The sequence below is a fragment of the Sorghum bicolor genome, chromosome 7 (assembly GCF_000003195.3).
Source record: "Sorghum bicolor cultivar BTx623 chromosome 7, Sorghum_bicolor_NCBIv3, whole genome shotgun sequence".
Classification (NCBI taxonomy): domain Eukaryota; kingdom Viridiplantae; phylum Streptophyta; class Magnoliopsida; order Poales; family Poaceae; genus Sorghum; species Sorghum bicolor.
In genome coordinates, this window is record NC_012876.2 from 4344866 (window position 1) to 4368831 (window position 23966).

The 23966-nt window shown below is 41.7% G+C and overlaps 2 protein-coding genes across 2 annotated transcripts; both read left to right on the forward strand.

The window, feature by feature from the left end:
- On the forward strand, positions 960-7355 carry LOC8076589 (DNA topoisomerase 1 beta). The gene is made up of 16 exons (XM_002443827.2): positions 960-1330; positions 1921-3237; positions 3369-3563; positions 3670-3750; positions 4085-4144; positions 4233-4327; positions 4412-4568; positions 4654-4779; positions 5210-5290; positions 5384-5474; positions 5568-5701; positions 6032-6100; positions 6186-6275; positions 6369-6472; positions 6565-6733; positions 6837-7355. Exons 2-16 carry the CDS (start codon positions 1993-1995, stop codon positions 6903-6905), a joined length of 2766 nt encoding a protein of 921 aa, XP_002443872.1. The 5' UTR covers positions 960-1330; positions 1921-1992; the 3' UTR covers positions 6906-7355.
- Positions 10099-15988, forward strand: LOC8067850 (sm-like protein LSM2). Its single transcript, XM_002443828.2, has 4 exons — positions 10099-10254; positions 10428-10482; positions 10591-10749; positions 15548-15988. Exons 2-4 carry the CDS (start codon positions 10480-10482, stop codon positions 15665-15667), a joined length of 282 nt encoding a protein of 93 aa, XP_002443873.1. The 5' UTR covers positions 10099-10254; positions 10428-10479; the 3' UTR covers positions 15668-15988.

Genomic DNA, 23966 nt, shown 5'->3' on the forward strand with positions numbered 1-23966 from the left:
AAAAACTTGACCTCAAGACAAAAACCAAAATTAAGTTGTACTGTATAATTATTAGAAATGAGTGGAGTAGGACACAATTAGAACCGTCTTTGTCTTATCGTAGTAAAATAGGCATACATCATCTACAATATACATGATATGCCTGACCTAAATATTTGGGTACCAATTTTCTACTTAAGGCTTATTTGGATCATTGGACTAATAACTTTTAGTAAAACAGTCCGGTTAAAAGGTGGACTAATTTTTAGCGTACCTAACTAGGTGTTAGTCACTCTCAATAGTCCATATTCAATTATTCAAACATCATATAACTAAAAATTAGTCACCTTATATTTTAAAAAATTCCTTAAGGCGAGCTTTATTTATTCGACAAAATGGCTACATCATTTACAACAGCGGGTTCATCTATCCAAACATAATAATTTGATTAATTAACGACTACTTTAGTCGAGTACTACAAGGTAAAGACTAGAGATTTTGTGGTGCCAAAGAAAAAAAAAAGGGTTTGTATTGTGCCCGCGACCACGGGATTAAAAACCACTGTAGCAGCTGATAAATGCAACACGGATGTCGTCGCACTTTCAGATCCCGGAAAAAAAACGTACTTTCCTGTGATGGGGAAACGTAATCCGCAACCCTTTCCACGCAAACCCAAAACATTTTTTTCCTTTAAAATATAAATCCAAAACAGCCCACTGACATGCGGGCCCGTGCCGGGCGAGGCGCGCCCCCGGGCTCGGTCCGGTTCAGCACGCCACGCAACGCTCACGCCACCTCCGTGTGTGTCTCCCTGCGCGCCGGGCCCACGCGACCAGATTACCAGTATATCCCTCCCACCGCTTCCGTCTCTCTGCCGGTGGGCCCGTCAGCCTCCCTCCCTCCCTCCCCCTCTCTCTCTCCCTCCGTGGTAGTGCGGCGGGTCGGAACAAAGACGCAGCCCGCGAGGGCACGGAGGGAGAAAGGAAGCGAAGGAAGGGGTGGGGAAAAAACACGAGGCGGAAAGACGAGGACGCGACGCGACGCGACACGCGAGGCCGAGGCCGAGGCGCGGGGGATAGAAATACGAGAGCGAGGGGAGCGAGCGAGCGAGCAGCGAGAGAGGGACGAGACGAGAGGTGAGATAGATAAGCTGCAAGGGGAGCGGCGCGCGCCCTAACCCTAGCCCCGTCTCCGTCCCGCCCGCCAGCCGCCTCGTTCGCTCGCCGGAGGAGGAGACGCGCCTCTGCCGCCGCGGGGGGATCCGTACGCGCGGCCCGGGCCGGACCTCACCTGACCTGACCTGCCGCGCGCCACCTTCGCGCCGCCGCCGCGTGCGGGCGCGCCTCGGTCGGTGCGTCCCTCGGAACTCTCGCTCCATCTCCGTTCGTTTGGTCGGGGTGCCGTGTCTGGGATTGGATTGGTCGGTGGGGGGGGGGGGGGGGGAGGGAGGGAGGACGACGACTACGGGGTCGTGGCCCGCTGGATCGGCCGCTGCGGGTTCCGTCTGCCCTTCCGACGTCGTCGTCATTGGGGAGGAGGCGTGGGGGGCGATCTGGAGGGGGAGGTGCCGGGGAGCGGTGGTTGCGCTGCTCTCGTGTGTTGCTCGACTTAATCTGGCGTCAGCCATTGGGACGAAGGGTGCTTCCCCAATCCAGAATTGGCCTGGGTGCAACTCGATTGTGCTAGCGTCTTGTCCTGATTCAGCAGACTGTAATACAGAATTGACTGGGTGCAACTCGATTATGCTAGCCTCTTGTCCTGATTCATGAGACGGGTAGTCGATAGGAACATTAGGACTGGGGGGCTGTCTCAAATGAATAGACGCTTCGATTTGTGGATAGGCTGCACAGCTCGATTAGCTGAATCTCGTAATTCATATGCTGCTCTTCCATGTCTCTTGATTTGCTTACGCGGACATCTGTTGGTGCTCCTCTCTTGCAGGCGTGGCTTATACTTGGTCCTTCTGATCTGGTGGTGACAGAGCCCCACCGCTGTGACGACGACGACGGGGTGATGGCGGTTGTCAACCCTAGCAACAACCCTGCTATGTTCGACGACGACGACGATGTTCCCCTTTCGTTCAAGAGGACGAGTAACTCTTTGAAGACTGCCAGGCCCACCCCGTCTAAGCAAGAGGGGTCGTCAGGAGGCGCTGCCAGGCCCACCCCCTCCAAGCAGGAGGGGTCGTCAGGAGGCTCTGGGAACCCTGCCAGGCCCAAACCTGTGGCTCATAACCTGCAGAAGAATGGCGTGACCGGGGCTTCGAGGCCAGTGCATATGAAGCCACTGTCATCCACTCCTAACCATCGGCCTTCAGGGTCTGGCCAGCCAAATAGTTCGGCACAACATAGTTCAAAGGGTAATAATAGCATTGACAAGAGTAAACTGAAAAGACCTCTTGTGAAGGACGAGAGGTCTGACGATTCGGATGATGAGGTGCCGATTGGGTTGAGGAGAAAGGCTGAGGAGAAGAAGTTGAAGAGAGTTGATACTGCGGTTCATAAGGCAGATGACTCAGATGACGATGATAAACCATTGAGTCTCAAGATCAACTCGTCCAAAATGTCTAACAACAGCGTGAGTAAGCCTGTTCTGCAGAGGATTGCACCGAAGGTTGAGCAGCCTGATGAAGATTCAGATGATGATAAACCATTGGCAAGCAGGTTGCCCAATAATGCTTGTCCAAAAAGTGGAGGTAATGTCTCTGAAGATTCAGAGGATGAGAAGCCATTGGCTGCCAGATTTTCAAAAGTTGCTGGCAGTGGGAACCTAAAAACAGCTTCTTCCAGCAAAGGATTAAACAGTGATACAAATGGCCAGCGAAGTTTGGGTAAAAGGCCTCTAGACAATAGTAATCAAACAAGTTTAGCTATTAAGAAGGCAAAACCTTCAAATGTTTCAGCTTCTGCAAGTGTTAAAAGAGAAATCAAGACAGATGACAATGACAACACACCTCTTGCACAAAGGCTGAAAATGGGAGAGTCTTCGAAAGGCAAGCCACCTGCAAAGAGTATCGTCAAGAAGAGTCCTGCTTCTGCGAAGGACATCAAGAAACTGAAAGGGAAAGGGAAATTAAAGAAGAACATGAAAAATTCTCAGTTCTCCAAGACAATGAGGGTCCCTCCTGGATCTGGTGAAGGAAAGAAATGGACTACCTTGGAGCACAATGGCGTTATTTTCCCTCCTCCGTACAAGCCTCATGGTGTAAAAATGCTTTACAATGGGCAACCTGTTGATCTGACACCAGAACAAGAGGAGGTGATATATTCATGTTCTTTGTTTCCAAATTTTTATATGTAAGCAACAAGGATGACTTAGTCATGAAGTAGCTCTGAAATCCAAATAGTTCTTCATATAATTTCCTACTGTGTTAATTCTTTGTATTGCAGGTTGCAACAATGTTTGCTGTTATGAAAGACACAGACTATGCGGGCAAGCCAACATTCATTGATAACTTTTTCACTGACTGGAGAAAAATTCTTGGTAAAAACCATATTATCAAGAAGTTTGAGCTTTGTGATTTCACACCAATATATGAATGGCACCTCAGAGAGAAGGAGAAGAAGAAGCAGATGACAACAGAGGCATGTGTGTGTGTGTGTGTGTGTGTGTTCTGTTGAAACAAAGCTGCAGGTTTGGCTTACTCTGCAGAATGTCTTCTCATTGTGATTAAATTGCTGTTATTTTCAGGAGAAAAAAGCATTGAGGGAAGAGAAATTGAAACAAGAGGAGAAGTACATGTGGGCTGTTGTAGATGGTGTTAAAGAAAAGGTAATTTTTTATACACTGACATAGTTTTATAATATGTGAGCTGATAATGTGTGCCTTAATCTATAGATAGTTCTCTTGGTACCTTTTCTGCTGTTGTACTAGATCGATAGCTTTTACAAGGTGGGACTTTTTTTTTTGCCATGTTAAGATTCTTGCACCAGATGTGAAGAATGGTGTAATGATGTATGATAATCTGTTTCCTCAGTAATAAATAACTGTTTGTATGACATCATTGTTGCACTTGCATATAAGCTACTGTTTCTGTGCTCTACTATTTTTCAAAATCATTTTGCCAACATTTCTTTGATTAAATTGTTTATTTGTTCCATTCCAGGTTGGAAATTTCAGAGTAGAACCGCCTGGCTTGTTCAGGGGACGTGGAGAACATCCAAAGGTACAGATTCAATGTCTTGTAAAATACATGTGCCTTTGTTTGCCAAGTGAGTGCCATCTTTTTAGGCTTTTTTTTTACATTGTTTCAGATGGGAAAACTAAAGCGACGCATTCAACCAAGCGATATCACGATAAATATTGGAAAAGGAGCTCCAGTCCCTGAGTGCCCGATACCTGGAGAAAGGTACCATTTTCCCTGATTTGTTGTGTGTAAACTGTGTTTGCAAATAGCATGCAAGAAGTGTTTGATTGTTCATGTGTCCTGCAGTTGGAAAGAAATCAAACATGACAATACTGTTACATGGTTGGCTTTTTGGAATGATCCAATTAGCCAAAAGGATTTCAAGTATGTTTTCCTGGCAGCAAGCAGCTCACTGAAAGGGCAAAGTGACAAAGAGAAGTATGAGAAGTCCAGAAAGTTGAAGGTGGGGGAAGTTCAGTTTGTATATATGGAGGTTTTGAGTCTGCATGTATTGATGTACATATAATTTTCTTGTGTGCCATTGGCAGGGTCACATACAAAGAATTCGTGAGAATTATACAAAAGATTTCAAAAACAAAGATGTGACGAGGAGGCAAATTGCTGTGGCTACATACCTTATAGATAAACTAGCCCTTAGGGCAGGCAATGAAAAGGTACATCCAACTGGAACATGTGTTCGGTGGTTATGAGTGATGTTCCAGTATTCTTGAGGTTATTATCTATCTGTGATATCTGTGATGTGTCTGGTGGCAATTTGATTTCCTACATTTGGAGTTTGCTCATAGGTTCTTTTATTTATGTAAGCCTGGACATGTACGCTTGCTTTTATATGACATCTCATTGGCATCAGCAACACTAGAATTATTTTAAAAAAACACTTTTGCACCAAGACCACTATGGGAAGGGTTAACTGAGGCACTGGCCACCACAATTTTACATGCTGAGCTACTTTCTGAAGAAAATGTTTCCTGATAGCATAGTCATCACCTAAATTTTTACATTACTTGTTTTTTTGGCTTTGAGCTTCTTTGGAATATGTGCCAACAAGACTTGTTCTTAGTTAATATTTTAAATCATTTTCAGGATGATGACGAAGCTGATACTGTTGGTTGCTGTACGCTTAAGGTTGATAATGTTACGTGTATGCCCCCAAATAAGATTCAGGTATTGATTTTCAACATTATTCACCGTATTCACTCAATATGACTAGTTAATTCTGATGCAGTCTGAGTATACGACTTTTAATCAACTTTGCAGTTTGACTTTCTGGGTAAAGATTCGATAAGATACTTTAACACCGTAGAGGTCGAAGAGCTTGTGTACAAGGCAATTGAGGGTTTCCGTGCTGGTACCTCTCACACTTAATTCTCTCTTTTTTTTTTCCCTTTTAGTTTTAAATCTCTTCTATCTCTTCCCTAATCATTCACTTCTGGTCTTATAGGAAAGAAGCCGGGAGAAGGTCTCTTTGACAAGATTGATACAACTAGGCTAAATGCTCATTTGAAGGATCTAATGCCTGGGCTTACTGCAAAAGTGTTCCGTACATATAATGCTTCCATCACATTGGACGGAATTGTAAGTTGAAAAGAATCTTGTCTTACTGGGTTTCAGTTGTCCATTCTTTCAAACTTGTTAGGTTTGCATGGATGCATAGAGCTGTTGATGTAAACGTATTGTTTTCTTCTGGTATTTTAGTGTTTATAAATGTTACTTGTACCTACAGCTCAACTTAATGCAAACAAGTTGTTGGTCAATGTTACACAGTTTGTCATATCTTCAGTTTTTCTTTTGCACCTCTGGTTTTTAACTTTCTGATAACATGTAAGCATGTTATTGTGCTTTGTTCATGTGCTACCATCCTCGTAGAATGGTCTAAGTGTATATGTACTTGTGCCAATATTACAGTTGCATGAAGAAACAGAAGATGGAACTCTTCTAGAAAAAATTGCTGTCTATCAACGAGCAAACAAAGAGGTACTTTCTTTTACTATGGGGAGAAAACTAACTACTTGTATCATCAATCGTCCTGACTTTGGGCTGCCCTTTCTCGTGTACTCAGGTTGCCATAATCTGTAACCATCAGCGTAGTGTCTCAAAATCACATGAATCCCAGATGATTAAACTGAATGAAAAGATTGATGAATTGAAGGTTTGGTTTCTGGTGCAAGTTATCAGCTCAAGTTTCTGCCAATAGCTTTGTGATTTCTTGAACTGTCTGACACACTTGCCTTTTCTTCTCCAGTCCCAAATGGAGGAGCTGAAAGCAGACTTGAGCAAAGCAAAGAAAGGGAAGCCTCTAGGATATGATAAAGAGGGGAAGCAAAAGAGGAACTTGGCTCCTGAAGCGTAAAACCTCAATCACACATTTTGTTGTATATTTTGTATATATATCAAAACAAAGAGCAAGGTGTAGGCAACCTCACAAAACCCACTTGCAGGATTGAAAAGAAGATTGCAATGGTTGAAGGCAAGATAGATAAGATGGAGATGGACAAGAAGATAAAAGAGGATCTGAAGACTGTTGCACTTGGAACGTCAAAGATCAACTACCTTGATCCTAGAATTACCGTGGCATGGTGCAAACGCCATGAGGTCCCTATTGAGAAGGTATGTAGTTTGACTAGTTTCTGGTTCTGGACAACATTTGTTTCGCTCCAAGTTTTCCTGTTGCAAAGGCCTGCAGTTACTGAACCTGGTGTTCTGCTGGCAGATTTTCAACAAATCTCTTATCGCGAAATTTGGATGGGCAATGGACGTCGACCCGGACTTCAGATTCTAGGAGAGCATTGGCTGCCATGTGCTAGCCAGTTTGATCCAGTTTCCGGCCCTTGTCCCTGGATACTAATTGCAGCTAGGAAAGGAAAGAGCTCGGTGTTGGTTTTTTCAAAAGTTCCCCTGCTCCTGGAACGAAGGAAGCACCCGGCATTTCTCTTTGTAGGCCCTTATTTTTTCCGTTTTCGGTTCTTAGTGTACTGGCCACCGTTCGATTGCGTTAAGTTCTGTATGCATGCATTTTGCTGAGGAATCTGAGTTCGTTTGAGAACGGTCGGACATTCAATTCATACTGAGTTAATCTCAAATATAGATGACTTGTTGAGTGATGATCCCGTGGTCATTGTGGGACTGAAATCGTGTTTGGTCGAGGAATGAACTTGCCTTATCAGTTGTGAATCTGATAAGTGCTGAGGTGTGAATTTGAACGAATCTGAGTATATGATATGTTAGCTGTGTTCTTGTTGTCTTTACGTCTCCTCCAGCTTTAGTAGCATGCCCGCCCTGAAAAAGGCATAACGGAAGCATCATGCAAACCCGGGGTCTGTACTGTCCCGTGATTGGCCTTCCAAAATCAAAAACTTTTCTAAGATTTTTCTGTCAGATAAAATATAAATTAATTATACAGTTTATCTATAAACCGTGAGATAAATTTTTTAAATCTAGTTATTTTATGATTGAATAATGTTTGTTAAATAAAAATAAAAATTTTGTGGTGTGAAAATTCCAAAAGTTTTTAGATGTAAACAAGGCGAGTCATCGCATAGGGTATTCCAGTGGATGGATGGAGCCCTGCGTTGGGCACCTTCATCGGGGGTATCCCTTACTGGCCATGACCGAGACGGAGCCAGCTCTGTCGTTTTCGTTTTTTGAATAGATTAAAGGCCTTGTTTAGTTTCTAATTTTTTTTAAGATTTTCTATTACATCAAATCTTATGGCACATGCATGATACATTAAATATATATGAAAATAAAAAATAATTACACAGTTCATCTGTAAATCGCGAGACAAATTTTTTGAGCCTAGTTACTCCATAATTGAACAATATTTGTCAAATAAAAAAAAAGTACTACAATGTTGAAATTCGAAAATTTTTGCGAACTGAACAAGGCTTAAATATATAAAAAGATATCAATATTTATGGTACAATATATATATATATATATATATATAATAAATTTATTTAGAGATATAATATTGTTCGTATTTTTTTCTTTACATGACATCCAAAACTTACACCAAAATTTAAGCCTTGTTTAGTTCGCGAATTTTTTTGGTTTCGCTACTGTAGCACTTTCGTTTTTATTTGACAATTATTGTCTAATTATAGACTAACTAGGCTTATAAGATTCGTCTCATAAATTACATGTAAACTGTACAATTAATTATTTTTTTATCTATATTTAATGCTCTATGCATGCGTCGTAAAATTTGATGTGATAAATAATTTTGAAAAATTTTGAAAACTAAACAAGGCATTACGTCTCCTGCTTTGTAGATTGTGCTACAGTAGTGGAAGAACCGTAGTTGTCTGCTTCGGCTTGCAGGCGTGTCCTCGACCACGAAAGTTGACCACCGAGACGACAGCGAGAAGGAATGGCCGCCCAACCCGTACATGTTAAGGCGTGTTTGGTTGACTTCTACATGAACCAGGCTGTACCTCAACAGCTATGCTCTAGGGAGCCAGGTTGAGAGCATGCACGGCTGTGTTTGGTTATCACACTCACAGAGGTTGGATGGAGGGAAATCTCGTTGGGTTCCCATACATGTAAGCATCGCTTGTCTCACTGACATGCACTGGCTGCATGCTTCCTGCATCGCGCGAGTCTGGTTGCGAAGAAACGGTCATTTCGAGCGTATGAGCTCAGCCTGGCTCAGGAGAGAATCTTGCATCGCATGGGACAGACCTCAACCTTCAACTAGCCAACCAAACGCTCGAACAGCTGCATGCACGGAGCTTGAAACTCAAACATGCTCTAACACTATGCTCGTCAAGGCTATGGCATGTGAAGATGCTGGCACGACAAATGGACCGAAGCAACTAGTGGGCCATCACATCCCACAAAAATCAGCCTATTCTAGCATCCATATTCCTAGAGCGTTTCCAAGAGTTTACTATTTTTTTAGTTGGCAAATCTTATAATTTGCCAACTTCCAAAATAATATAAAAAGTAAAAAATAGCCCCTCTCCAAGAGTTTGCTATTTTGGACTAATTTCGCGCACTTCCCCTTCTCCCCTTCGCGCGAATGACACCGCCGCCACATCGCAGCTTCATCGATCGGTTACCTGGCATCAGACCTAGGGTGAACCCTAGAAGGACGATGACTATCCACAACGGCTGCCTTGCCCTAGCAGATGCCGACTACCCTAGCTGGGCATGAAGATCGACTATAGAAAAAAAAGGAACCATGTACTTGAACGTTGGATAGCCTGGCTTCGCGTCGAGGAGAAATGACGAACGGCGGCGGCGTGACCTTTTCTTCACACAGACGAAGGAGAGACACACTCTTTTATTCACACGCAAAGGGAAAGGAAAGGCGCGAAGGCTTTGTGCGCGCGAGGGAAGGAAATACGGCGCCAGAAATCACGATGGCAAGTTGATATGCCAAGTTGCTATTTTTGAGCGGTGGAAGTCATGATATGCCAAGTTGTTATTTTTGCCAAGTTGATTTGCCTAAATGTTGGTGGCAGTTTTTTCTTATTTTGTCAAAATTATATGGATACCAAGTTGTTTTGCCAAACTCTTGGAGATGCTCAAATGCAGAAAAAAAAACAAGCACGCCTTGAAATGATCCCAGTCACCAAAAAAAGAGAATGAAAATACCAAAATTATAGTAGGAAAAAGAGGCCATACATTTCTATTTTATCATTTCAGAATTAAACTACTAGCTGATTTCGAACGAAATAAAATGTTGATTTGCCTCGTTAAACTCTACTTAAAGCCGAACCTCATAAACCAAATAAAACTATAATGAATAAGAGCCTAGAAGAAAGTTCATGTGGCACATTATATAAACCCCTATAAATAGAATCACCCCGAGAAACATTTTGAAATTCCAGTTCTTTTTATTTGATGCTTCCGGTTCTAACAATTTTATTTGATATATTTCCCCCTAAGAAAAATGCACTTTGTCTTTTGGGCCGTTTCCAGGCTCCCATCTACTCGCGGCGGTGAAATGGGCCCGGTGGGCTGGCCCAGTTGAGCTCCCGTTTAGTTTCTCTCCGCGGTCCCCGAGTCACGTGACTTTTCGCATCCCCACCCCAGTGCTCTCTGCCCTTCTTTCCTGGCGGCGAACGCCGCCGCCCGTGGCTAGGTTTTCGTCGGGCCCTTCGCCGGCGACGAGCATCCACCAGGTGACCCCGCTCCCCTCCCCTCCCCTCCCCTCCCCTCCCTGTCCCTCACGCTCTGTGAAACCGAGCACCCCAAGCCCTAGTGTAAGCTATTTGTGTTGGGATCTGACCCAATTTACATGCCCTCGTCCTGAATTTGGGTGCTGATTCTGTTGTACTGTTTGCGGATTTTTCAGGGGGACGACTGAGCTGAGCTGAGCCTGCAGTAGCGAGAGTTGTCGAGGCACTATGGTAATTTTTTTTTACCCCTCCTGTTTGTTGTAGAGTGCGGGCGCCTTGTTGTTGCTAGGGTGGCGGTGGAGTTCGATTGACGCGCCTCGCTTCGTCTTGTGGCCGCAGTTGTTCTTCTCCTACTTCAAGGAGCTCGTGGGGAAGGAGGTGACAGTGGAGCTCAAGAATGACCTGGCGATCCGCGGGACGCTCCACTCGGTTGACCAGTACCTCAACATCAAGCTGGAGAACACCCGAGTTGTTGACCAGGACAAGTATCCCCACATGGTATGTCTGCTCTCTGCTGTTGCGTCTAATTGTTATTATGCCAGCACAGAATTCATGCCCTTCAGTTTAGGCCTTGTTTAGTTCAAAAAAAATTTCAAGATTACCCGTCACATCGAATCTTTAAATGCATGTATAGAGCATTAAATATAGATAAAAAATAACCAATTATACAGTTTGCCTGTAATTTACGAGACGAATCTTTTGAGCCTAGTTAGTCCATAATTAGAAAATAATTACTAAATACAAAAGAAAGTGCTACAGTAGCCAAAACCAAAAATTTTCCCCAACTAAACAAGGCCTTAATAATCCTATTGGTTAGAGTTCATAGGCAACTAGAGAATTTGTAGTCTGTTAGATTGTTGCTCCTTACCTTGGTTGCTTTATGCTCATCCTTGTTTGATATCCACTTGGTGGGAACTAGGAACTGCAGTGCAAATGCCATAGTAGTAGCAGTTACTCCCATTTTCCAGCATCTTTGGTAGTGTGATGGAAGGTTCCTATGTTGTACAGATAAAGGCCAGGAGGGATGTCTTACTAGCATTCTTGCAGAGACCTTACAGTAATTGCATAACTGTGCATTTGATTTGTAGCGGTCTTACCTTAAAATTGACTGTCAGAACTTAGTGTTTGGGTGATTTGATGGTGCCCATGTCAACACATAGAGAACAGAAACACAAATTTCTTTTTTTTTTCTCGAAAACGCAGGAGAGCTGCGCTTCATTATATTAAGAAGAAAATAAGGGACAAGAACCCCAACAACCACACACACACACACACCCCACAAACAAGTTTCAGATTACATCCTCGCCTGCTACAAATAAAAAGACTACCACAAAACTAACACAAATTTCTTGTTGCGACCTTACTCTAAGGTAGCTTTTGGTTCTGAGGACAAGGTGGGATGGGATGGGATGGTCCTAGTTTTTGTGGTGTTTCGTTGGGAGACAAGAGGGGACACCATCCCACTAGGGAGTATTCCACATATATGTGTTCGTTGGGAGACAAGAGGGGACACCATCCCACTAGGGAGTATTCCGCATATATGTGGGGCAACCCTGTCCCTCGGAAAAAGGCGGACGAGCTCGTCCTCGCTCATGCCGTGACTGGGCTCATCCTCATGTGACTGGGTGGGTGGCGCGCTCAAGCAAGGGCCGAACGGGGCACGGACAGGTGGAGGCACAACCGAGCAGGGGCCGTATGGTGCGCTGGTGGCCATGGCACGGGCGGGCGGGGGTGCAACAAAGCAGTGGCCATACGGGGCGATGGCGGCCATGGTGCGAGAGCCGGTAGAAGCGGCGTGGTTGGGTGGCAAACGGCGTGGATGGGCAGGCCGGGCTAGTTGGCCAGATGGGGTGCAGCCAAGCAAGTCCTGACAGGGCACCGGCGGCCATGGCATGGATGGGCGGAGCTGGCCGGAGTGGAGCGGCCGGGCGAGAGTTGGCTGGTCACCACCGAACGGGCGGCGCGGGGGCTGGACCGGCGGTGGTGGGTGGTGGCCTTCTCTGTGATGTGGTGGGGAGGAAGAAGATTAGTAAAGAGACTCAGAGGTGAGGACAGGCAGGGTTGTGGGCCAAGCAAGGCTTGACAGGGCACCGGGCGGCCATGGGCACCGATGGGCAGAACTGGCCAGAGTGGAGCGGCCGAGCAAGAGTTGGGTGGGCACCACCGAATGGGCGGCATTGGGGCCCGGACCGGCGATGGTGGGTGGTGGGCGGTGGCCTTCTCTGCGGTGTGGTGGGGAGGAAGAAGATTAGTAAAGAGACTGATATCCCTTCTTATGCCATCCCTCTCAACCAAATGCAGCCTAATTGCATAGCTGTGCTGTTAACTGGTAGAAGATTTACCCTAGTACTGATACTGACTGCCAGAACACAGTGCTTGGGTAATTCAATGGTGTTCATTGTCCATGAATACAGAACAAAAGCACGGATTTATCGTTGAAGAATTCATATATAGTTCACTTTTGCATTGTGCACTAGACCTTCACATTCTCATATGTTGAGTTTGTCTTAACGAGTCACTCTAGCATGTGCCTGATGTGCTTTCTGATCAATATTGTATTGTACTGTAAATTTATGAGATGCTGTTAGTTTTGTGAATGAAAGTTCTGTTCCTAAATCATGTGGCCCAGAGGTTGCATAAGTTAATTAAATATAATCGATCCAGTCGCTGCCTGCCAGCCTCCACTCCTTTGTATGAATGAACTCAATTCCATAGAAGGATGCTTAGATACATGCAAGGTTGTGGGGGCACACCAGCTGTCAGTCTGACCTAGTTCTGGTTGTCTAAACTTCTGAATTTATTGTCTATTTCTAAAGGTTGTTCACCTAATTCTGAATGTATTGATCATTGATCAATGAACCCTTCATGAACAAACGCTCAAAATTGGTAATATGTTCTTGGAAGTGTTACTGATGTTTGCACATGAAAGTTTAAAACCTTTTTAAGTCCCTAGCAAGATATAGATAGACAAGTCACCGGTGCAAGATATAGACTTCCTTTCTATTGCTCTTGATAACGGAAGTAATCTGATGGTCTCAACTAAATAAGGAAAGAAAGGTAAAAAGATTGATACTAGGAAGTTGACACATCTGTATCTGTACTGATCTAGCATTTCTGTGGCAGCCTTGCACTACAGTTAGTTACTTTAGTCGTGCTCTTTACTCTGTAGCATTCTGGCCTTGAAAATTTGTGATGGAGCTCAGTGCATGGGTAATGGATGGTGTCCACAGTCCACACACACAGAATAGAACCATAGATGTAGCAAATGAAAGAAATGGAGCATTCATGTCCACAGTACTTGTGCATGAACTCACAGATCAAATTGAGTAACTTGAAGAATTCTAATGAGCCCCTCTAGCATGGCACTGATGTGCTTGGTTTGTCATTACTGCTGTACTTCGAATTCATTAGAGCTTTTCAGGCTATGCATATATATGCATTTTATATTTGGAGTGCTCACTTCCTGTAGTTGCATGAGTGAAATGAAAAAGAGAGATCCAGCAGTTCTGCTCCTTCACTTCATGATAGTTCAGATCTTCTTAGTGCTTGCACCGCACTTGATGGCTTTTTATGAGCCAGCTAATTCCAGCACAAGCTGCTAATGGAAACTACATTTTGTTACCAATGATTTCAGGTTGACTGGTCGAAGCTGGTCGCTCTAGGACCGACCAGGCGATTAATCGAGATTAATCGTCGACCAGGGCGATTAATCGCCCTGGTCGACCCTGGTCGTCCACCTGGTCGTCCAGCTATTTCAGGGCATATATGCCTATATATATACCTCTATATATACTATATAATATACACAATCAAGCTAGCATCAAGACTACATTAGTGTTTAGATAGTGAATTACTTGTGGGAGTTGGTTTCTTCTCTTTTCTGCACTGTCCAGAGGTCCATATTGCTGTCCCAAACCCCCCCTGCAGCCCCTCTATTCTATCTAAACCCTAACAGGCCAAAAACTTAAAGCCCATTAGCCCACTCCCAGTTAGAAAAGGCCCAAAAAAACAGAAGCCTGGTCGTCCATCTTACCTGGTCGTCCGATTAATTGCGATTAATCGACGATTAATCGGACGACCAGCTTTCTGGTCGAACTAATCGAGTCGGGCCTCCTAATCGAATCCTAGGAGCGACCTGGACGATTAATCGCGATTAATCACGATTAATCGGACGACCTGAAATCATTGTTTGTTACTCCCCTGATCCCAAATGTAGGTTGTTTTAGATTATCCTAAGTCAAACACCTTTTTAAACCTTGATCCCAAATGTAGGTTGTTTTAGATTATCCTAAGTCAACACATTTTTAAACCTTGATCCCAAAGGTAGGTTGTTTTAGATTATCCTAAGTCAAACACCTTTTTAAACCTTGATCCCATATGTAGGTTGTTTTAGATTATCCTAAGTCAACACATTTTTAAACCTTGATCCCAAAGGTAGGTTGTTTTAGATTATCCTAAGTCAAACACCTTTTTAAACCTTGATCCCAAATGTAGGTTGTTTTAGATTATCCTAAGTCAAACACCTTTTTAAACCTTGATCCCAAATGTATATTGTTTTAGATTATCAACAAAAGGTTCAGGCTACTAGTTTTGCCATGAAAATTAATATTATAATATGTATTATATCGATTTGAAATATTATGTTTCCTTTGTATTTTCTTGTCAGAGTTTTGCTTTGTAAACCTATGTCCTAAGTGATTTGCATTTGAAATATTATGAGAACCATGCTGATGTGGGTTACTGCTCAATCGGCTTGGGGTTGCTAATTTCTAAACAAACACTGTGAATAAAGTTGATATATGTGCTGGATTCTCCTTTTGATGCACTACTCATGAGTGTGTTTTTCGGGACCTTTTTTTTTACACCTGGACCTTATTGTTATTAATTAGTGCTGCTGGCAGGTAGGGTGCTGATATCTAGTTTTAGTTGGCATTTAGTTTAGTTAGCCTTTTGTTTTGGGCTACTGTAGTTGATTGGATTGTATTTCTGCAGGTGGGTCGGTGTTGGGAACAATACTGTTTTGTCATAAATACATACTATGGCAGTATATTGCTGAAGTGTGTTCATACTTACAAGATGCTTGAAGTATTCTGAAAGCAAAGCTATGCTTAGATATTCCTATCATGTACCCTATTTTGTGGGTAGCACCTGCAACCTTTTCTGAGTAGGCTGTTGGAAGCATCACATCCATTGCATTTCTTTTGAATGGGCTCACTAACCAAAGCTCTAGGAAGTGATAGTAAAATTATTGATGCTGAACATGCCTGTTAACAGTCAAATCATTCTCCTTTTGCAGCTGTCAGTGCGGAACTGCTTCATCAGGGGCTCGGTGGTGCGGTACGTGCTGCTCCCGCAGGACGGCGTGGACATCGACATCCTCCACGACGCCACCAGGAGGGAAGCGCGCGGAGGCTGATCCTGATCCTGATCGGCACCGCCGGCCCTCACCTGCTGCTTCGTTCCCGGGGAGGAGATTTGCCTTTGCCCCCCTGATCAGATTGTACGAAGCAATGCATGTATGGTGGGTGTGTTGTTAGACAGATGGTGATCTGAGTGTGGCTGAACAGGCAAACACCCCCACTTAATCCCACCAGTTAGTTCCCTGGTACTTGCCGTGACAGACATTCCAGGTTGGGTGATGACCTGCTGCTATATATCATCATATCATATGCCTATGGCCCCCTGCATGTTCCTTGTGGGTTGCTGTCTGCCTGTCAGTAATGCTGTTTGACCAAGAGGGCCCCCACTGATTAGCTGTGATGTTCCGCCCTGTCTCTGTCTGGTCATGTTTTCCTTGAGACACGCTTATTTATCGTTAATCAACGGCATTCCGTGCGAAAATCATTGTTTATGACCGGTCGGAAGATCGGTGATGCTGAATCATTAGCACAGGGATTAGGAGGTGAGTGTGCCCTGAAGTTAAAGCGACGCCAACGCCACCGGTCCAATGGCGTCGCTGATCATAAAGGATTCAGCGGTTGTTGAAACGTACAGTACCCAAAGGTAAGTGGGATTAGCGGTTGGTTGTCTGTGCTTGTTCATCACCAAGCTCTGCTTTGAAGAACATGTTGGATCTGCTACCTTGTTCGTTTCGACGCGTCAGTGAAGCGCCCACACCTTAGATGAGGTGTAGGGTTCAGTAGCAATGTCAAAAGACAAGTAGAGGTTTTAGGGCCTGTTCAGATCATAACTACCAATAGTTATCATATGAAATTAGTACTGTGATTAACTATTAGCTAGGAAGCTGCTCACAATCACTATTTTCCACTAGCTAGCAGGTTTAGAGTTGCTAACAGGTAGTCGAAAAGACCGATTTTGCCTTGTCCCAACCCTATTGTATACAATAAAGGAGATGAAGGGTAGAATGGGTAATTTCTACCTCCAATAAACTTTGCAACCACCTAGTCTTATCAACCCATTAGTAGGATGATCTTAAATTGATATAATTAGATTGGTCACAACGTTACCGATGCTTAAAAATCATCTCTACACAAGTCAGCTCCTATCAACCACAAATAGATATAGCTTTGTTTAGTTCACCCTAAAAACTCAATTTTTTTAAGATTTTCCATCACATCGAATCTTGCGTCACATGCATGGAGCATTAAATATAGATGAAAACAAAAACTAATTACACAGTTTATCTGTAAATCGCGAGACGAATCTTTTAAACCTAGTTATTCCATGATTGGATAATGTTTATCAAATAAAAACAAAAATGCTATAATTGGACAATGTTTATCAAATAAAAACAAAAATACTATATCAAAATCTAAAAAAAATGGATCTAAACAAGGCCATAGTGTGAGCATCGATGTCATACTGTATATAGGATCCAAATGTTCAAAGTTGTTAGCGTGGCGCAGCGTGGAAGAGGGAGTGATGCTGGTTCAAACGAACAGCCGGTGCAAAAAATATTTTTTTACATTCTCATCGAGGAACCAACATGTCTCAATGCCAGCTTTTTTTTCAACATGTCTAAATAGTGAATATATAAGATTAAAGCTACAACACCTATTAGCAACATATAGGTCTTCTAAAAAAACCTTATTAGAAATCTAGGAGTAGGAGTATTAGTACTAGTTGATTTGCTATCCTAAACATTGGAACGGAATGCTATAACGTGGCTACCACAGCCACAGACGAGGTGAGGGGATTCCGCAGGCGGCGGGGGGACAAGACCGGGCCTTGCGGCACAAACTAGTGGAAAAGCTCTAGGAGTACTCCTCTACTAGCTGCTAGCACAACAAGAGAGGAGACGCTACCGTCCCATCCTCACGTGCACGCCCGGTTTGGGACATCGCCTTCCTTGTTTTTTTTAGATTAGAAAAAAAAATTCATCTCTCTCTCTCTCTGGTGAAGCACTGCATACGTAGTTAACTGGTCCACTGACCAACAGCGGTGGTTTGCCCCCTAATCTAATCCAGGTAAGGTCTTGTTTGGATGTAGTCGGATTTGCATCAATCCACATGTGTTGGGGTGGATTCGAGTGGAACTTGAACTAAATTCCACCTCAATCCACTCCAACACATGTGGATTGAGATGAATCCGACAACATCCAAACAAGGCCTAATTAATCTTAGCTTGCATCAGGATCGCTCCTGCCGTCCTGCGTGCATCTAGTCCTAGCGCTATAGATGATATTCTCCAAACATGTCCTACGTACTTTTTTTTTTTTTGACAAAGCCTTCTCGACAAGCTTTATTCTGGTCCTAAATTTTAGTATACCCAAAACAGGGCCTTAGCAATGAGCCGAATAATGCATGCTTTACTTGGTGGCAATCGAGAGAATTGCCGTATATACGTTGGAGACTGCCATCCGTACTACCACGGGGTTTGGGTTGGGTTTCCAAGAGGAATGGAGGACTCGAGAGGGAATTTTTCGGCCTTGCTATTTTTGAATTTTTTTGGTTTTAAATACCGTAGTATTTTTGTTTTTATTTAGTAATTATTGTCCAATTATAAACTAATTAGGTTTAAAAGATTTATCTCGTGATTTACAGCTAAACTGTACAATTAGTTTTTATTTTTATCTATATTTAATGTTTCATATATGTGCCGTAAAAATCGATGTGACAAAAAATCTTAAATTTTTTTTAGTTTTGAAATAAACTAAACAAGGCCTTTCATACATAGGACTACAGGTAGGACGAAAAGTCTCGATTTTAGAGTAATTCCACGGGAAGTCTTAGTATTATGTCTTGCCTTTCAATATCTCCATATTTTAAAAATAGAGTACAAAAGAGTTTTATCTCCGAAAACTCTCTCTACTACTTTAAAATATTTTTATCTCTCTTCTTCAATACAATATCATATCAGTAAATTTAATGTCTATGAAACTATTATAAAACTCTTATGGTGCTTGGCGTGTGCTCTATGCATCTTCTCTCTAGTTCCTGTTGGTTGGTTCGTGTAGTATAATCTCACACATCATACTCTTATAAAGCTAAACCTTATGCGTTATTTCTCTTAACATGCAAGTTATCCAACTAAACAACCTACTATCACATACAATTAAAAATCCACTAGCCCATATAATTTAGTGTCCACGTCAACAAATTACTATATTTCTTTCAACATGTAAGTTGTCTAACTATGCAATGCACTATTACATACAACTAAAATTCACTAGTTATATAATTGTAATATTCACATTAATAGGACACATAAGTATTTTATTTGTTCATGTTATCTTACCACTTAATCCACCGCATTCCCACAGCAATGTGGCGGATATTCTCTAGTCTCTTAACTGTTCACGTACTCTAGTTTTAGCCATTTACTACTTCTCGATCCATGTCTTTTTGGGTACGGTATTTCCCAACACATTGATCGACAACAGTGTCTTATACTCCAACCCTTCATTATTATGATCGGTGCTGCACACCTCGAGATACACGCTAGTTAGGCCTTGGAAACTTGGAAACATTGGCGCATGTCCGGAGTACACTTTTGCCAAGCCTCGTCCCAAGTGCACGAAAGATTTGGTAAAGATATGAGAAGTACAGAGAGCTAAGAGCAACTTCAAAAGAAGAGCTATCTATGTTATGTATTCTATATTTAGCTATTTTGGAAAAGAAAAGAGAGTCCAACAGCTATTGTATTTGCTTTGCTAAAATAGCAAGTCATCTATCCCAGAGTTCTCGTATGGTAAGAGGGTGTTTGGCACTGCTCCACAAACTCCACTATAGAGCAGCTCCACAAAAAACTGGAGTTCGTGAAGTACCTCTTTAGGTGCTCTCACAACTCCACTCTTTTTTCTCGAACTGAGTGCGTGGAGCTGAAACCGTTTGGCTAAAAAACGTGGAGCGGAGCTGAAAAACATGGAGCAGAGCAGTCCCAAACACCCCCTAAATATAGCTTACATGTCCCGCTAGCCATATAATTTGCTGTATAGAAGACTGGTGGAGATTTTTGTTTTTTTGCATGATTTTCTATTTTAGATGTTAGCTAAATCTTAAATTTAGCCATCCATTTTTATCAACTCTCTTGGAGTTGCTCTAAGCCTCATAAATCCAGCCAACTCTCATCTAGTTAGCTCTTCCCTATTAATAAATGACTTATTTTTGTCTCTCTTGCTATAAAATTTCTTAGTTTTTGTATCTAAGCTGATTATAAGCTTACGACTCGATTCTCCTCTCTCTCTCTCTCCTCCATCTTAGCATTCAACTTGTTTATGGGCATGTTTAGGACCGCTTATATTTGGCAAAGGTATTTGGCAAATTTGATTATTATGGTACTAGGTAGCATAAAAAGACCTATATACCCTCCTCCTCCTTCTTCTTCTTCTTCCTCCTCCTCCTCCTCCTCCTCCTGAGTGACCCTATCCTAACTTAGCCACCTCTCCCTCGCCCAACTTTTGCTCGAGCTTCGTACCCCGAGGGGAGCCCCGAGGCGAGCGGATAGGGAGCAGGGGCGCCGCGACAAGCCACATTAGCAAGTGGATGGAGAGTGGTGGCGTGAGCCGAGGCAGGGGCAACAACCCTAGTGCAACTCAAGAGGGGGGAGGGGGTCGGTGACGAGTAGACAATGGTGCCAACAACACCATGTGGTAGGGAAAACATGATCCTTCAACCGTGGTACGAAGAGCACAAATCCTAGTTCAATTGCGATTTTCCCCGCTCGATTTCTGGACAATCTAAAATAATCAAGGGCGTTTGGATGAGATTCTCAATTATTTTCATCTTGATTATGATTCTAAAGTGGTCCTCAATACGCCCTATAGCGTGTGTATTATACTTGGCTCGATCCGAGGCAGAACGGAGAGGATACTTACAGTAGGAAAAAAAATTGAGCCGTATTCAAAGCAATGGAAAAGAAACTCCGTGTGTGCGAGTGCAACGAGTGAACACAGGCCTTGTTAGTTGATCGTGAAATCCAAAAAATTTTCAAGATTTTCTATCACATCAAATTTTAGGTACATATATGAAACATTAAATATAAACGAAAAAAACTAATCACACAGTTTAATTGTAAATTACGAGACGAATCTTTTGATCCTAGTTAATTTATAATTAGACAATATTTACCACAAACAAACGAAAATGCTACAATAACGAAATGCAAAAAAATTTCGTATCTAAACAAGGCAGAGTACTCCTACTCCTGCTTGGACGAAATGATGACGTCGTCCGTCGTACGGCGGCGCCTTTTATCACGCGGCTCCAAGCGCCGCGGTGTTGCGTGGTGACGGTGCCGGAGGGAACATTTGGTGCGCCGATCCAATGTCTCACATGATATGCCTCCAACACGCCCACCCACGCATTGTCCCCCCGGCCAGCAGCGGCTCTGCTTCGAGATGACAACGGGTATCCGAAATTCGATAGATTTTTTACTCTATTAGAATAAGAGTATGGATTAATTTCTCTATCTATGGGTTTATTAATGGGCAAAAATCTAGATCCAACGGATTTGTGGGCATGCATGGGTCTAGGAATGTAGTACCCAAACCCGTAAATCCATGGGTTTTTAAAACCCAATCCATCACAGTGAAACAATTATATCAGTCTATAATATCCTAATTTTTTCTACTAAACTACTACACATATATAAGATGGTATGTCCATTCAAGTGAACAATGAAAAGAATGAATACAATTTTATGTTCTGAGACATGATTTTCATGTTCTATTTTTTTTCTTTATTGCTATGTGGATGTGCCTATGGGCAACCCGATGGGTACCTGTGACGCAATGGGCATGGATCTGGACACCAAATTACACCCGTCATGGGTCATGTGTTTTTTAGCGAGCAAATTTTATATTCATGGGCATGGGTTTGGGCTAACCAAATCCAGCGGGTTTATACCCGTTGCCATCTCTAGTTCTGCTCCTATGTTCAAAGTTTCAACTTTTAGTATTGGTCTAAGTTAAATTTTTAATCGAATTTATAGAAAAAACGCTAAATTTGTAGTACCAAATTAATATTATTAAATTTATCATAGAATATGTTTTTATAAGATATTCCCTCTGTATAGGATTTAGAAGTCGTTTAGAACAATGACATGGTCTACAAAACATAACTTTGACATCTTACTTTTATAATAATATTTAGAAAAATATATGTATACTTTTATTATGAAAGTATCTTTCAAGACAAATCTATTTATATAATTTTTATATTTATAAACTTAACAATTTAAAAGTTATTTGATGATTTATATTTCTAATGTTTGACCCAAACCTTGTCCAAAACGACTTCTAAATCCGATATGGAGGGAGTACGTTATTTTATGCCATAGATATTGATGCTCTTTTTTGTAAAGCTGGTCAAACTTAAAAAAATTGATTACTATGAATTCTATGAGTTGAAGCTTTGAGAGAAAGAGGAAGTACTTTTTAGAAAAGAATGGCAAAATCTTTGCTTCAATTTTTATTAGACGAAGAAAGATTAAAGCAAATGTCGACTTAATTTTAGCTATTTTTTTTACCAGCCAAGTTAAAACAGAATAACTTCACAAGTAGAATTTCTTAAAATCTGACCTCACAAGTGATGAATGTCAGATGGAGCTGAAAATACCAGCTGCCCATAGAGCCAATGCTTAAAAAAATAATAATCACCAATGAAGCAGAAGCAGAGCCCAGCTATATCTTGTACTCTTTCTATCCACGAAAGAATCAATTCATAAAAATCATAAGAGTAACAACATATATCACATAAAATGCGTATTTTATAAAAATATATTTTATGATAAATCTAATGATACTAATTTGATACTATAAATCTTTATATATTTTTAAAAAATTTGGTTAAAATTTAAAAAGTTTAATTTAAAATAACTTTAGAAATTAATTTTTTTATAGACAGAGGAAGTACTCTCTCTCCACGTACATTGACACGCACACGCGTTCCTCACCTCGAAGGAGTTTGAACGAAGAACAGACAAGATCATGAGAGCCGTCTCGTCTAGCAGAAGTGGAAAAAAGACCACTGAGAGCGTGTGAACGAAGACCTTCATGTACAGTACTCTAGTTCCAAAACGGAGAGCAAAACACACCGTGATTGCTGATTTTGGCTGTTTCCCAAATGTCGTTTCAAAGAGGAGACACACATGCTCCACACATTTGCGCATACTTCGGCGACCGCGTCGTCCGATGAATTTCACTTCCATATATACCAAAACCATGCTCCCTCTGTCAAAAAAAATTAATTAATTAAAGTTGAATGGTTATACTTCCACCGTCCTAAAATAGAGTGTATTGTAACTTTTAAAATTTGTATGAAATACAATGTATTTTACATAATAACTATATTTCTATTTGGCAATATTTGTTAAAAAGGAAGTCACGGTTTAAAAAAAACTCTATAATTAAAATAATCTATAGATATATACATCATTTGAATGTTCCTTTAAGTTGTTTTAAAATTTATATAGGACATCGGGAGTAAGTCTGATCAAATTTATAAGAAAAATGTATGGATATTTATGGTACCAAATTAGTACTATATTTTTCACAGTCGAAGCTACACTGTTGGTCAAACTTCGACTTTTTCTAGTCTAGTCTAAGGCCTTGTTCAGTTGGTATTTTTTTTGTTTCAGGTACTATAGCATTTTCGTTTGTATTTGATAAATATTATTGAATTATGAACTGACTAGGCTTAAAAGATTCGTCTCACAAAATATAGACAAATTGTGTAATTAATTTTTATTTTTCGTCTATATTTAATGCTCTATGTATATGCCGTAAGATTCGATGTAACGAGAAATCTTAAAAAAAATTGGTACTTTTTAGAAACTAAACGAGGCCTAATAATACACCTACCATTCCTGGACGGACCAGAGAAATTTAACAATTTTTTTAGAAAAAAGATCTCTCAACGGATATAAATAGTAATTCCTTTATTCATTTTGTGTTCTTGACACGTGGGCCAAGCACTACTAACTCCACGTTCACCAAATTCAATGGTTGGTTACCCGTACCATCCTCCAATTAATTTATGTAAACTGTGATTGGATCCAACATCAAATAAAATAAGAATAAATGTATCGCTCTTCCAATACAGTGGGTGAATTCAAAAAAAAAAAAAACTAATCTCCTGTAGCACATCAATCAGATCGGACTAGTTTACATACTGTTTCCATGCATTCACAAATACTGAATAGTTTTGAAATGTACTCGCAGGATAGGAGTTTGTATTACTCCCTATGCTATTTTTACATTTTGTATTAATTTTGTCTAAGTCAAATATTTCTCTTTTTTACCACTGATTTTTAAT

Excerpts from the sequence above, each read along its gene's own strand:
- LOC8076589 (XM_002443827.2), top strand. The coding sequence starts at position 1,993 with ATGGCGGTTGTCAACCCTAGCAACAACCCTGCTATGTTCGACGACGAC. Across the intron at positions 3,564-3,669 it reads AGAAGCAGATGACAACAGAG|GAGAAAAAAGCATTGAGGGA; the intron begins GCATGTGTGTGT and ends TGTTATTTTCAG. Across the intron at positions 4,145-4,232 it reads GACGTGGAGAACATCCAAAG|ATGGGAAAACTAAAGCGACG; the intron begins GTACAGATTCAA and ends ACATTGTTTCAG.
- LOC8067850 (XM_002443828.2), top strand. Across the intron at positions 10,750-15,547 it reads AGGACAAGTATCCCCACATG|CTGTCAGTGCGGAACTGCTT; the intron begins GTATGTCTGCTC and ends CTCCTTTTGCAG.